Source organism: Mugil cephalus, chromosome 18, assembly GCF_022458985.1.
Source record: "Mugil cephalus isolate CIBA_MC_2020 chromosome 18, CIBA_Mcephalus_1.1, whole genome shotgun sequence".
In the NCBI taxonomy this organism is placed as follows: Eukaryota; Metazoa; Chordata; class Actinopteri; order Mugiliformes; family Mugilidae; genus Mugil; species Mugil cephalus.
In genome coordinates, this window is record NC_061787.1 from 1892241 (window position 1) to 1906896 (window position 14656).

General features: G+C 40.8%; 2 protein-coding genes across 2 annotated transcripts in view; one reads left to right on the forward strand and one right to left on the reverse strand.

Moving 5' to 3' along the window:
• Positions 1 to 14656, forward strand: part of LOC124995607 (NACHT, LRR and PYD domains-containing protein 12-like) — a 1019357-nt gene that overhangs the window by 319980 nt on the left and 684721 nt on the right. The gene's annotated exons all lie outside the window — the stretch shown is intronic.
• The window catches only part of reck (reversion-inducing-cysteine-rich protein with kazal motifs), a 61305-nt gene that overhangs the window by 40686 nt on the left and 5963 nt on the right, over positions 1 to 14656 (reverse strand). The window contains exon 2 of the mRNA XM_047568118.1: positions 535 to 593. Within this exon, the coding sequence (XP_047424074.1) occupies positions 535 to 593 (59 nt within the window). The remainder of the gene's footprint in view (positions 1 to 534; positions 594 to 14656) is intronic.

Here is a 14656-nt window from a genome sequence, read left to right on the forward strand (position 1 = left end):
GGATCTCAACCACACCGCGCTCCTCAAAGGGCATTTTGAAGCCATTATCCTTCTTTAATCACTTTATTTCACTTTCTCTTTTTGCACTTTCTCTTTCTTTTTTCTCCCATTCCTTCATCCCCTTTAGTTTCGTCTTTGCCGAACAGCGTCGTCAACCAATAAGAGACATCAGACTTTTCAAAAGCAGCAGCAAGGTTTAAACTCTCAGCCTGTTTGTTGCGTCCAGAGAAAAGCTTCTTTCACGTTTCCTTTATCTTTATGTCTCTTTCTAACATAATGAAGTACATGAGGGCTTCAGAGAGATAGCTGGAGAGGAGGGGGGAGAGGAGGGAGAGAGCGAGTGTCACCTGCTCCCAATTCAATCGGGGTGAGATAGAACTTTTATTCTGCACTTCAAAGGCTCAAGAGACAAAAAAAAAAAAAAAAAAAAAAACTTTGTACAACTCCCCATCAAAACCCTCTATTCAAAGGCCGAGCACAATGGGCCGAGGAGAGGGCTTGTTTGTGAATGGGTGCATGTGCATGTGTTCGTACCTGGTCACAAGCTTCTTTGCAAGGCGATAACTCGGCAGCATGTTGGCAACAGGCGGGATCTGCACACAAATACACAGAAAGTCAAGTTAGCCACGATGTTCACTATTTAAGTTTAGCTTCAGAGCGTCATTATTCATTTAAATGGTTTAATTTGTCTGTGAAGTGAGAAAGGAGGGTCCCAAATGGAGAGGATTCTTTTTAATCTGTTTTATTAACTTTCACAGGATGGTATTTAACATGAAAAATGCATAAAATGACTGTAAATATTTAAATTCTGCGCACATTTAAAGTTGAACCGAATGGGAACTTGAAATGAAAAGAGCAGTCAGTAGCTTAAACGGAGCAGAATCTAAGTTAGCACAGATTAAAGTGCAACTCTGGTAAATGGTTTAAAGGCTAATGTTCTCATGAAAAACTCTCATTCACTAAAAATGAATTATCGCACCACTAGGTAAAGGCAATATGTATTTTTTCTTTTATTAACAGACTCCTGTGCACGTGTATGAAACATCAGTCTAAAAAAATTCCAGACAAAAAATTCCAGACAAAACCCAAGAAAAAAAGGAAAAATAAAGAACATTTATTTCCTGCATGACAAAATACTCACAGGTATGCAGTTAATAAAATGTAAAATGAAAAGTTGGAGAAAAAATAATAATTTATGAACAGAACGCTGTGCATGTGTATAAAACATTTACTAAAAAAATAAATAAATAAAGAATATTTGTTTCCTGGAAATGCAGACAGGTATGCAAGAAATAAAATGTAAGATGAAAAGACAGAGCAGTAACAAAAGTACAGATAAATAAATAGGGGTTGTTGCACAGTTGCACTTTATGACACTTTTGTAAACGGTGGAAAATAATATGTGACCGTTTAGAGGAGAAATAAGCCTGTGGATTCTCCCACTTTAGTGCAACAGTTAAAGTGCAGGTAGATGAACTGTAACTCTACCTGTACGAGCTACACTGATATAAAACATATGAAAATATATCGATAAACGTTATTATAACTTCCAGCTTTAGCCGCATGTGTAAATTACAGGAATTAAAGAGGCCGTCTCACATGTCCCACGGCTAAACGGGAATAATAAACACAGACGGACAGAAAGACAGACGGGGGGATGTTGGCTTTCAGCGGATCTCCAAACCACAGCCCTGCCCCGAGCTTCCAGTAAGCGACTTGGCTCGGTTTGCTGTCAACAAACTGCTCCCACTCCACAACACCTCACCACAACGCTGCTGAACCGGACTCATCGGTGAGGAGCGGAAAGATGCCCTCCAGCAAAGCAGGCAGCTTTGAACTCACGACACTGTCGCACACACACAAACGCACACACAAGGGAGGGTTTTCCAAAAAATACTGCAGCTCAACCCACAACCTGGCAGCACCAGTTCTCACTGGACCTACTGTTGTTTCAGAACCAAGAACACACGTTAACTTATTATTTACTGATCCCCGTCCTTTAATTTTAGAGACCTGCATTAATTTTTCTTCATTTGCCTGAATCTGAGCAGAAAGTGGCCGGTTCTGTGTAGGAGTGTCCCGATCCGATATTGATATCGGTCTGATATCAGCAAAAAAAACGAGTATCGGTGCAATATCAGCCTACATCTAAATTCTCAGATAAAAGCAGTCCCCTCCAGACTCCGCTCCAGCACTTCCATCCACGTGATCACAACAGCATGTGCTAAGATGCTAACAAAGTCAGAATTTGACGTTGCAGCCGAGTGCAAAACTTGTCGTGCACGAGTGACCCATGGTGGCACAGAACCAGGGGAGTTTAATACAACCAACATCATCGCGTATTTGAACCGGGATCACAAAAAAAAAAAAAAAAAAACAGCCTGAAAAAAACAAACCTCCGGCTCCTCAAACAATCCACACCACAAAATAAGAAATAAAGGTATGTGTGGTATCGTATCGTATACTCAAGGCTGCAATATCGGTATCGAATCAGAAGTGAAAAAGCTGTATCAGGACAGTTCTGTGTCATCGATTCTCTCTCCTTAACAGTAGGTGGCGCTACACATCTCACACCATAGAAGAAGGTCCATAAAATTGTTTACATCTGCTAATTATTATAATAATAATAATAGTTGCAGGTACAACGCAGATCATCTGAGAGCTAGATTTTCTTCTATTAAGGATAAAAACCTCAATGTTTTTCAGTTTTTACCTCCTGATAAGATTTTGTAAACTTGAATCCTTTTGAATTTGCACTTTTTGTTTAATTCATTTCGTGTTTGTGGATAAAAACCGAATGTTTTCCACAGTGCGGCGTTGGTTGTCATAGATTCCCAGTGAGGGGATCAGCTCAGCTAAAGCTACGCTACATAATTTATTTCATATATATATTGCATGAAAACATGAAGCGAGTGTGTTAAAATGTGTTAGTGAAACGCTGTGATCGTCATGTCAGTCTCCTGGTTGATGCTTGAAGAAGACACCGAATCGTTTTAATATTTAATGAGTGAATCCTCAGATAAAGCTCCAGATTCTGAGTCTTTGTGAAACTACTTCTCAGTAGTTGGACTTTTTTATTTGGTGTTTGTACATGAAAGCTCTGTTGAGTCTGTTAAATAAAGAGTTCTGGTGTGAAGTTTTCCTTGATTTGGGTCGTGACGTTAAGTTGGTCACTCAGGAACATGTTGATCTTAGCTTCATCTTTCCAAAGAAGGCTGCTTCAGGCCTGGCGCTTTCCATTACAGCATAATGTGTTCATGAACAGGTTATGAAGGTTTGCATCCTGGAACCGTCTCTAAGCTCGACTTGAATGATGACGCGTCGTCCTCCGGGGAAAGTGTTGTTCAAAAGGTTCATGTTCTCCAGAGACGGGAGCCTGAGGTCATCGGTCTCAACAGTTTTGTCCACTCTTGATGCTCTTGGTATCTCGCTGATGGATTTGTTTTTGGAGTGTTTTAATAATTGCCTGTTTAACTTACACTAAGAGCTCCACCTTTACACAGTTAGAGTAATTACACACACTGTGGTGTTACGGTGTCATGTGATGCACGCCCCGTCTTATTTTAGACTGTAATTCCTCCCACTAGGTCTTAATAGCTGTAGGCTACTCGTTCATAGTCAGTTGCTGCTTATTCATCAGTCACAGCTGGTTGACGTAAAAACCAGGGAGATCCAGGTTTGTTTTCTTAAATTTTAGAATCAGTATCAGTCTTCAGACAAGTGGAAATCTTTTATAGCCATGTCCCTGTATCAGAAACCGCCTCCTTCTTCTGTATTAAACCTTTAAAGTCTAATTTTCAACCCTCATCATAGGACGTCAGAAGGTTGTTTCCCATATCTGGTTCCTGGTCCTTTAAAGTTCATGCAGAGGGGGACCTTGTAGACCACATTAGACCCTGATTAGACCTGACAATGTTTCCTGGATCTTCTCTGATTGGCTCAACTTAAACTTCACTGAGAGGAACAGTGACATGAAGTTACCACATATGGTTCCTGGACCCATGTGAAGGGTTAATGTTGGTTAATAGCTGCTAAAAACCTGAAGAAGAACTAATGATTTATCATGTCTGCTGTGCAGAAGAACTTTAGTTTGGAAAACGAAGAAGAGGTCAGATAATATTGATGTGGATGTGTGGTGAGGTGGTAACAAGAGATCATCTACACAGAATCCATGGAGTCACTCAGGTCAAAGGCTGCAGACAAACAACAACAACAGCAAACACTGGACATTTAAAAGAAGAGAAAAGTTTCCTGGAGACTAATCTTCCAGAAAGTGTTAGGGAGTTTATGGCAGCGTTGGAGGACCAGAACATTTCTGGAGTAGAAAACACAAGGTACGACCTCATCTCTCCACATTAACTCTGACTGGAAGATTTATTGGACTGAATCCAGTCGACTCTGGGAGAAGACAAGGAAAGACTTTAGGAACGGGACCAACTCTAGGACATTTACCGTGAGATCGGACGATATTTAACACTGAAGGATCGATATCAGTTCATTACTAAATATTACTACATTTCAGTTGTGTAATGTTTTAATCGCCACATGATTTTAATCTACGCTAAATGTTTAACTGTTAAATTTTCTGCAGGTTTGAACACGTGAAATTAAGGCTTTTTAAGACCATTATTTGTTAAATTTAAGACCTACACCAAGTATGAGAAGAAGAACTACTTTCAGAATAACTAAATCCAACTATCAGCTCAGTAGGAACAGAAACATAACAGATCAGAAATAAAGATTTAAAACCTGACTTCATGTAATTTAAAACCTACAATGCAAAATATGCTCATATTTAAGATTTCTAAAGGCCTTAAACGAGACTTTTTAGGAAACCCTCTATATTCACTGTCGTTATTTCAAACTGGGAACATTTTATTTGTGGAAAAAGATGAGTCCCGTTTGTGTTTGACATGATATTGTTCTGTTTCTGCTTTCTATTCCTATGTTTGTTGAAGAAATGGGCGATAACTTGTGGTTTAATGAGGCTCCTCATCAATAATATGGAACTGGTTGAGATGCAGACACATCCTCTGGTAAATCAGGGGACCAGATGTCCCAGGTTTCTGGGGACAGTCTCCATTTTGGATGACCTGTCCCCCGACTAAAGCTGTCCCCAAAAATATTCATCTTTTATCCTTTTATGAATGACAAAAAAAAAAAATTTTGCCCGCAGATTAAAACTATTACGGTAGCCAATAGTTCTGCTATTGACATCACAGACATATAGTTTAAATATGAATCGTTGTGAAACCCTGAAAACCTGTTTCTTCATTTTCATCTTAACATTTAATTCTTCTTCTTTTTTTTTTCATCTCCGAGCTGTAAATGTCCCCAAATCTGGGGACATTACGGTAAAAACACAACTCCTCAAAAATTGAAGCAAAGCCAGAGATGGAAAACATGTTGCTGCTGTCATACTTGTTTGATTATTGACTTCAGTTTCCTACTTGAACCTGTAGTGAAGCAGCTTATTTGACTATAACTGGTGAGAACCATCTTAGACTGAATGTAGAGACAGACTGAGCCAAAAACACTGATTGGAATTAGAATATTTGTATCATTATCACCAGAGAGGCAAAAGTTATGGGATGAATTTCTTTTTCAGCCCATATCTCCCGTCCCTACTTCAAACTAGTGTGAAGGGCTGAGGAAACATTACATGAGGCTGTTAATGTCCTTATTTGGAGCTTTCTCCTGGATCCCCCCCCCCCCGTCCTCCCCGTCTGGGCCCTTTGTTTCACCGCTGCCAGGCTTTAGGAGACTTGAAAGAAAAGTGAGAGCACTCGACAGGCCCGATAGAGGCCGATGAAAACCATGACACTCTGTTATCAGCTGAAGCCTCCAGTGGTTCATCTTCAGCCGCCTGACACCAGAGTTTCTGGATTCCATCACTGGAGCCGTCACATTCATCTCTGAAGCTGTGAAGAGGAGCAGCCTCCGAGACACACAAATAATTCATTACAACTTAAACCTGCTTTGTAGCCACAATTTACTTGTTTTTGTTAGTTGTTTGTTTTTTAGGTAAAGTTTCCTTTAAGTGGCCGTAGTCCAAATAAAGATGTCGTGTTTCTCAGTAAATACTTCATTCATCATTTACAAACCATCACTGCTACATTACTAGACATTAATACGAATGCTTTATTCTTTCATAATGATCAGCTCATCATTTATAAATACATTAAGTCATAAGTGGTTCATCAGATCATTTAGAAAGTAAATGATTAATAAACTATTTAAATGTCTTATTATTTATACATGTACTAATAGTTACTGAGTGTGTTAATAAATGCTTCATAAAGATGTTATATGACTGAAGTACTTAAAGTTTAAATCTAAAATATATAGATGGATGTAAAAGTTCATTAACAACCTCTAAAATGTCCAAAATTAGTCACAATACATGTTTCTAAACTGACTAAATAATAACATGAATACATGTACATTTATTTATCGTTTACTGTCACTTTCTAAATTATCTTATGAACCTAAATAACTGCTTTGTAAATAATTTCATTTATAAATGATAAACTGTCCATTAGTAAAGTATGAAAACACATTTATTAAACAGACATTTATAAATGTGTCTGTAAACAAACTCTTCTTCTATGGTGTATGATGGCGATGGCCATCACCTACCGCCACCTGCTGCTCAGGAGTGTAAGTCTTTTTACCAAAGCAAAGGTCTGCGACCCACTTTTTGGGAGCCACCAGTTGAACCACTGTTCTAACGGGTTGTGAACATTTTGACCTGAATGAACTGAAATCTCCGTCTTTTGAGAAAACAATAGCTGGCGACATAATAACGGAGGGGGAGGCCATTCAGTCATGTACAGTACGAGGCCCCTGGTCGGCTGCTAATGAGCACCGGCCCCATTCTGGCACACAACAGGAACAAGAACCCCCCCCCCCCCCCCCTCCACCCTCCACCTCCACCTCTCTGGGCTACATTGTTCAACCCAGAGTGTCTGGAATGAAGGACGGGGTCGAGCAAATCCCCTTCATTCACACAAACACCTTAAACTTTACAGCTCCTTGAGAACCCCCCCCCCCCCCCCTCCCCCCCAGCTCTAAACTAGCTCCTAAATAAAGTTAATTCACGACTTTACGTCCATTTGATGTGATTCAGACATGTGCGTTCTCACATACAGCTCATCTGGGTAACGTCAAAGCTAAAAACAAATATATCTCATCAAAGCAAATGCAGCTTGAACTCAACCGTCTCCAGATGAATCCATCTTTATTAAACCAGTCCAGCTTCAGTCGGACGTAACCGACACAACCAACGACGAGTCTCTCCACCACTTGGCACAAATTGTCTTGCAATCGTCTCCTTCATTTAGCAAATGCTACAAAATGGACACAATCAGATGCTGTGTTGCTTCAGTAAAGACCTTTAACATCTGATCACAAGTGTTTTATTATTAACACGTGTCTCCATCCAGATCTCAGTTTCTCTGCATGTAAATAAACTCCAGCAGAACATCTGAACAGCTACTGTCGCTAATGGAGCGCTACCTACTGCTGTTTCAGAACCAAGAACATTAACTTATCATGTATTTATTGAACTCTGTCCTGACGTTAGTTATTTGCACTAAACTCTGCAAACCTGTTAGTGGTTGAATGAGCGAGTTAAACTCCTCTTGTGTTGAGTAGATGGTCTTTAATGGGACCCAGGACTCATGTCGCGCTCCGTTTAACTCGGACGTCGAAGTCGGAAAACAGCGGTCGCCTCCACCAAAGTGAAATTAAAGGTTTTAAAATATTCTTGATATTGACTATTATTATTAGAATAATGTTAAACTAATTTTAGGCTATTTATTTGGAACAGATAACTTGATCTAACTCATGAGTTTGTTACTAGAATTATTTACAGTGATGAAATCTAAACAAATCTACAGGACGAGGCAGAAATGTATAAAAATATTAAAAAAAAAAAAAAATTCCCAATTCCAATCCCATTTCACCACGATGGTGTTTGTCTCCATTTTGGTTTTACCAGGCTAACGTTTGTAGCCGTTGTTAGCGTGACATGGGCTAGTGGTTCCCATAATAAATTATATTACAGGAGCTTATTGAACTAATTATTGTTGACACACGGGGCGGCCATCTTGGAAACTCAACTCAGGGGTAGTGAGGGTTCTGTGACTTTCAGAGTAGGAAGAACGACTTCGGGGGGGCGTCCCAGATGAAAGTTCAGAGAATAAATGGAAGGAACCATAATTGTGTGTTGACGCCAACCAAAGGAACGAGGTCACATGTGTCCCAGACCACCTCCACATGTGGACTGACACCAGATCAGACGCAAAAACTGATCCAGCTCTAGACTGGGATCCTGAAGCCTGAACTCCCCAGGTCCCTTAGACAACACACAAACTTTAATCACAAAGATAACGCATGCATCAACTTGAGGCCCGACATCTCTCCAGGAAGAACATGTGGCCCAGCTGTGAGAAAAACAAAGCTATGTGGGGGGGCTTGGAATAACACCGACAGAGGCCGTCGTCACTCACACAGAGGTACGAAAACAAGTCGGATGGTTCCAACTGTAAATTGTGTCTCCGTGTCTCCGCCTGCAAATCGCATTAGACGGAGTTCAGAGCGTCATGCTAACAAACACCACCGCGCTCTGCATGTGTTCAGCAGAATCTGAGGCCCAAAGGAAAACACCAGATCAGAGGAAAACTGAGAATCACAATTTATTGTCGTTGCACAAAAGCTCGACGAGATTAGTGCAGATCAGATAAAACGAGAAGACGTTAAGCAACAACCAGTGGGTGAATGATCCCGAGGACGCGTTGGGAATATATAGAGAAAAGGTGCATTGGGATAAACTAAGAAGAAGAAGTTAGTGCATGTTTCTGTTCTGCAAAACAAAAGAACTGCAGCTGTAGCACCGTCCCAGCACAGTTTTAACCTTTGTTTGTTTTCATTGTTGGATTAGTTGCGTGGACCTCAGGAGCGACTAGCGACCACTTTCTGGAAGCTAATGGGGAAGAATAAAGATGGTTCAAGCCACATGTTCGATTTACAACTTGTGTAACTTAAATAGCCCAAATTTAGTTTAGCATTGTAGCAATATTAGCTCATATCAAGAAGAAAGAAACTTTGCACTCAAATATTGAAATATTGATCACACCAAGCTACACTGGGACGAGGCTAAAGCATCTTTCATCTGGTTTTCCGACTTTGGGAACGTCGATAACTCTGAGTTAAACGGAGCGCAGCATAGAGAAGACAAGGTACGAGCTCCCGTCTCCAGACAACGGGAGAAAAGATTCATGGGACTGAATCCAGTCGACACTCAGACATTAGCATAAGGAATGACCTCTGCCCACGCAGCCCAGGGAATCAAGAGGCTGTCGCCAGTCTATCGCCAGTCTATCTTCATCACTGCCAGCCATCAGAGCCAAGCCAAAAAACAAAAAGCCCTTTTTCAACTTAGACAAACAAACTGGAAATAGCGGCCACGCTTGTGACCGTGGGCCAGCTGCAGGGACGATAAGGAGAGGAATTTCAGAGCAACCCCCCTTCTTTTTAAATGTAACATTACTCTGGGTTTCCTGCCAGCCCGTTTCCTGAGGGTGTGTTCGTGTGGACGTAATGAAGCCTGCTGGCGCCCAGTCAGGACATCTGCAGGTTTCACTTCATCTCAAACCTTTTAAAGATGAAAAACAAACAGCTGGCAAAAAGAATTTTATCATTTTTTAAATGCGCCAGTAAGGAAATAAATTTATTTTTTATTCCTAATGACACAGTCGGCTCCATGAAAACCAGCCTGTGCCGATATCCATCTTTAAATCTGGTTCCAATATCTGGTCCTCAGTCAAACTAATGAATGGGAGCAGATGTTTAGCTAAAAGCAACGCTGTGGGTTTTGCCCATTTACTACAAATTGCAGACACCACTGGCGGCCATTTTCCAGAGCAGCGTTTAATGCCGTTACATGTGCTTCTTGTGATTTCCTCCCTTCGAGGCATCCGACGACCGTTTATCTACAGGAAATTATTTCTGGAAGAGCCTCGTTCAGACCTCACATTTAAATCTCATCACTAGTGTCCAGCTTCCACTACATGTGTTCACACCTGGTATCAACACGTGTCTCCATCCAGATCCTCACATCTGGATGGAAGTAAACTCCAGGAGAACATCTGTCCGTCTCTAATGCATCTCCTCTGCCTTTATTTGAATCCAATAACCACTGGTTTCTCCTTTTCTTCTTCTTTCATAGATTAAATAATTAAATGGAAACTTTGCTCAGCATTTTTCTGCTTTTGCTTTTTAAATGTAACCCTCCCAGTTATGTACTCAAGCAATTTAAACGTCTGAACAATTTTATGTCTTTATATAAAAACTACCCTCCACCTGTCACATGACTATAGGTGAAAAATATGCAGATAAATCTCAGACTGACCTTAAATTGGAAAGAGAGTGTGTTCAAGTGTCTTTATATCATTTCTAAGTTCGTATTCTTGTTCTCTGTAACATCTGGCATGAAAAACTATTATCACAACTATTATCCAGAATAAAAACATATGTTACGTCAGGGTCAGAGCCCCCATTTGATTGGGAAAAGTCATTAAATATGAAGCAAAAAAATATATGTAGAGACGTTGCATATAAGTATATATAATAGGAGGGTTAAATATATATAGATATATATAAATAATTAACTTATTAGAGGAAAGAAAAACACCAAAAGTACACCAACATACAACATAAATAACTTGAATGTGATCTTGCTGCAGTTTGTGTCAATAATATATTAACTGAAGTCATGATCTGAAAAATTGTTTTAGCGCGACGAAAAAAAAGAAAAACTACTGAATCACAACAAACACGACTTCAGCATTAACAGCGTGAACACAAACAGAGGAGAAGCTTCTCCTTCCTGCATTCCTTTAAAGCCACTGTGTGTGTGTGTGTGTGTGTGTGTGTGTGTGTGTGTGTGTGTGTGGGGTGGGGGGGGGGGGGGGGGTTAATGGGTCGGGGTCAGAGGTCACTTCCTGTGCATTGATTAATTGAGATCTGGATAATAACCCAGAGAACTGGAACCAGAGAGAAGGTTCTGCCTCGTTTAGGAGAAGCTCGTTTTATCGTCTTTGAGTTTGACGCTGTTCAGAGAACACGACTTTACTCGGATCCGACAGCGAAGCCTCGTCCCGAGAGTGAGACATCAGCGTAAACTGAGTGAACTTCTGGTATCTGGTGACATCTGAGACAATGAAAAACATTTGTGGTTCGACAGAACTTCTCTTCAGAGACGCTTCAAACAAACCGCGCTGACAGTGACGCTGATGAATGGAGCTTTTACTTCTTCCTGACACACACGACTAATATGATCTGTGACAGATGAACACGCTCTCCAGCTCTGCTGCAGCGGACGAGTCTCTTTTCAGGACGCCGAGGCCTCGTGACGACTTGTGTTGGGTCAGATTCGTGCACCACTCACGGTAGCTGCCATTTAGCAACAGCTCTTTGTGTGTGTTTCCACTGAAATATGTGTAAATGCTGGAGAAATTCCATGTGCCGATACTTTCACACATGCAACGGTTGTAAGGAAGCACTGAAACAACAGCACAACATCCTGTCCAGTCACATCTGGTGAAGGTCAGCTCGACCTGGACGCATCAACAATGACACGTTCTAGACACAAAACCCAAACAGGAAAACATGGTTCCACTGCCAAGAACAAACCTGAGCCGCCAAACGAACGTGAAACACAACGCTCAGACTTAGCGTTATCGCACACACGCATGGCTCAGCACAAAACATCCGGGCCTATGTGAGCTACACCCCGGCTGTTTGTCCTCGTTGTGTTGTGTGAAAGAAAGTTCCCGCTGAGGCCGTGAAGAAGTCTGCGGCTTCCGTGTGATTTCTAATAGTAAATGTTACAGAACTAGAGTCAACAGGGCCAGACAACATGAATGAGCCGTAACTCTGATTAAGTCCCAGAACTTTCCCATAATTCTCTTAAATTCTCGATGGACTTCAAAACGAACTGGACTCGTGGTCATAAAGATGGTTTAGCTTTAGATGTCGCAGAGGTTTTTGGAAATGCAGTCGCCTTATTACTAGTATTTTATTGCGATATTCAGGTTTTGGACATTTCCAGGGGGAATGGAAAGTGACACCTATGTTCGTATGCTCTTTTTTTTTTTTTTTTTTTTTGACTTTACATCTAGTTCCAACACAATGATTCCCACAGACCCTGGTTCATAAACTTTATTTAGGTACTGGACTTCTTGTCAAACAGGTGTAGGTGGAAAGTGTCCTGTGCTCCTGCATCACTGCAGAGACGAAGGCTCTGCACAGGCTGGTGACGGCTGCAAAAAAAGGTCTGTTGGACTAAAGGGACATTTACACCTTCAGACGCAGGAAAAAGGGTCGACCTGCATCAGGAAGAGCTGTGAAACTCTGGTGGAGCTGTGTGACGGCACAACTCAAGAGCTTTTCACTCTTAAAATTACCTGTACAACTTAAATTATTCATGCTGCTGTTTTAGTTTTATGTATATTTTTTCTACCTTTATTTATCTTATTTAAATAATCTTGTTTAGATACAGCTATTAGTATCATATACTTGTGACTATATTATAGTTACTCAGTGTCTATATATTACAGTTACTATGGGGACCTGAGAGCAAATTTCTCATATGGATGCGAATGACAAATAAAAATCCTCGAAACCGTGATATGTGCAGAAACAAGCCTCGTTTTTAAGTTAAAAATCACGTCAGAGTAAAGTTACAAAGACGTTTTAGTCTGAGCCAGTGAAGGAAACCACATAGAAGTTATACATTTGTCCATAAACTCAGTCCTCATATGTGTCCTTAGTCTGAAAGTTGCAAAATATGAAAAACAATTATATTTTTTCTATGTTTTGTTTATCCCTCCTCAGCCCTGATAAAGACAAATGCCTTGAATTTTATTTCTTGACTTTTAAAATGAAAACTGAACAGAACACACACGGACGTTTGACGCTACAGGAGCGTGGTCTTAGTTCAGAAAAATAAAATAAATAACTAAAGACCAACACCAACCCGATCATTTTAATAACACCTGGATCATCCCTGGTACTTGGTCAGAAGGAAACTTGCTGCAGCTCTTTCTGAAGTACGTGAGTGTTTGGTTATGTAAGTAGTAATGTAGCCACATGCTAACCAGGTGTGCTCCTGGGTATCATAAAGATCTTCCACCTGAATCCAATCAGAGGAGCTTTAACACACCTTCACCTTCAGACAGTGGAGGGAGTCCAGCCCACTCATTTCATATTCAATTAGCAGAATCAAAGGAGGACGCAGACCTGACGCTGAATCCTGAGAGTCTGTGTAATGGGAAATGACTAAATGAGGCACATGTGGCTCCATGGGGCTGGGAGGAGGATGGGGGGGTTGGGGGGGGATGAACCACGATGGGAACGGTGCATAAACCAAAGAGTAAGAAATCTGACGTACAGTTTCGTTTCCTTATCTAAAAGATCTGCATCTGAAATTGATATGACCGATACGAGCCGTCCACTCCAGACTCCAGCCGTCCCATCCAGCCTGCAGAGCCCACGCGATCACAGCAGCAGCAGCAGCAGCAGCAACGTGTGCTAACATGCTAACAAAGTAGCAAGGAGCAGGAGGGAAGTCATGCACAAGTTTCCCGTGAAAAAAAAAAAAAAAAACAGCATAAAGAAACAAACCTCTGGCTCCACAACCAACAACCAACAACCAACACCGTGGCTGACTGTTGTTCTCTGTTTGAGTGATATCACTTGACCAGACCTTTTCTAACAATCCTCACCACAATATCAGTAATAGAAGAATGTGTGATTCATGCCGATATCAGATCGTATCGGTATCGAATCCAAAGCACAAAGGCTGTTTTCTCGGGACACGAAGAGAAGACAGAGGTAAAGATGGACTACGATGTCACCCATGAACAGCTTTAACATCCATGAACAGCTTCAACATCCATGAACAGCTTCAACATCCATGAACAGCTTTAACATCCATGAGCAGCTTTTACATCCATGAACAGCTTTAACATCCATGAACAGCTTCAACATCCATGAACAGCTTTAACTCCTCCTGGATGGAAATGAAGAGCTTTTCTGTTTGTGGTTCTGTTATACAACATACTGAGCCGATGCAGATTTTCGTGCAAATGTCTCCACATTTTGATTGTTAACAGCGGCCGCCTGCGTCTACGTCTGTGAGTCTTTTAGATCGTTGGATGTCTTTTATACAGTATATATATAGAAAAATATAAAAATAATGAAAAATATATAAGAATATTCATATATGCATCTCTCCTGGTGACTCTGTTTGTTGCAAACGCGGGTCTTTATGTTGTTTCATTTCATATAATGAAATATGTTTGACATTAAACATTTTTCAGTATTGAAATTTTGCATTGGACCCACCTCCACACATTTAAACCCTTGTCAATTTTTTGTTCTTGCACCCTGAAGATTTCCTCCACTTTCGTTCTTTTCAGTGTCTTTTCTGTGTGTGCATCATGATTTGATGTGTTTCTTTTTCCTGAATGAGTGACTCCTCTTCCACATCTCAGTCCTGTTCAGTTTGTCTTTTCCAACAAAGGAATGAGGTCACATTCGTCTCTGTTCTCACAGACCAGATCTCTGAAAGTGCGTTCACACCTGACTC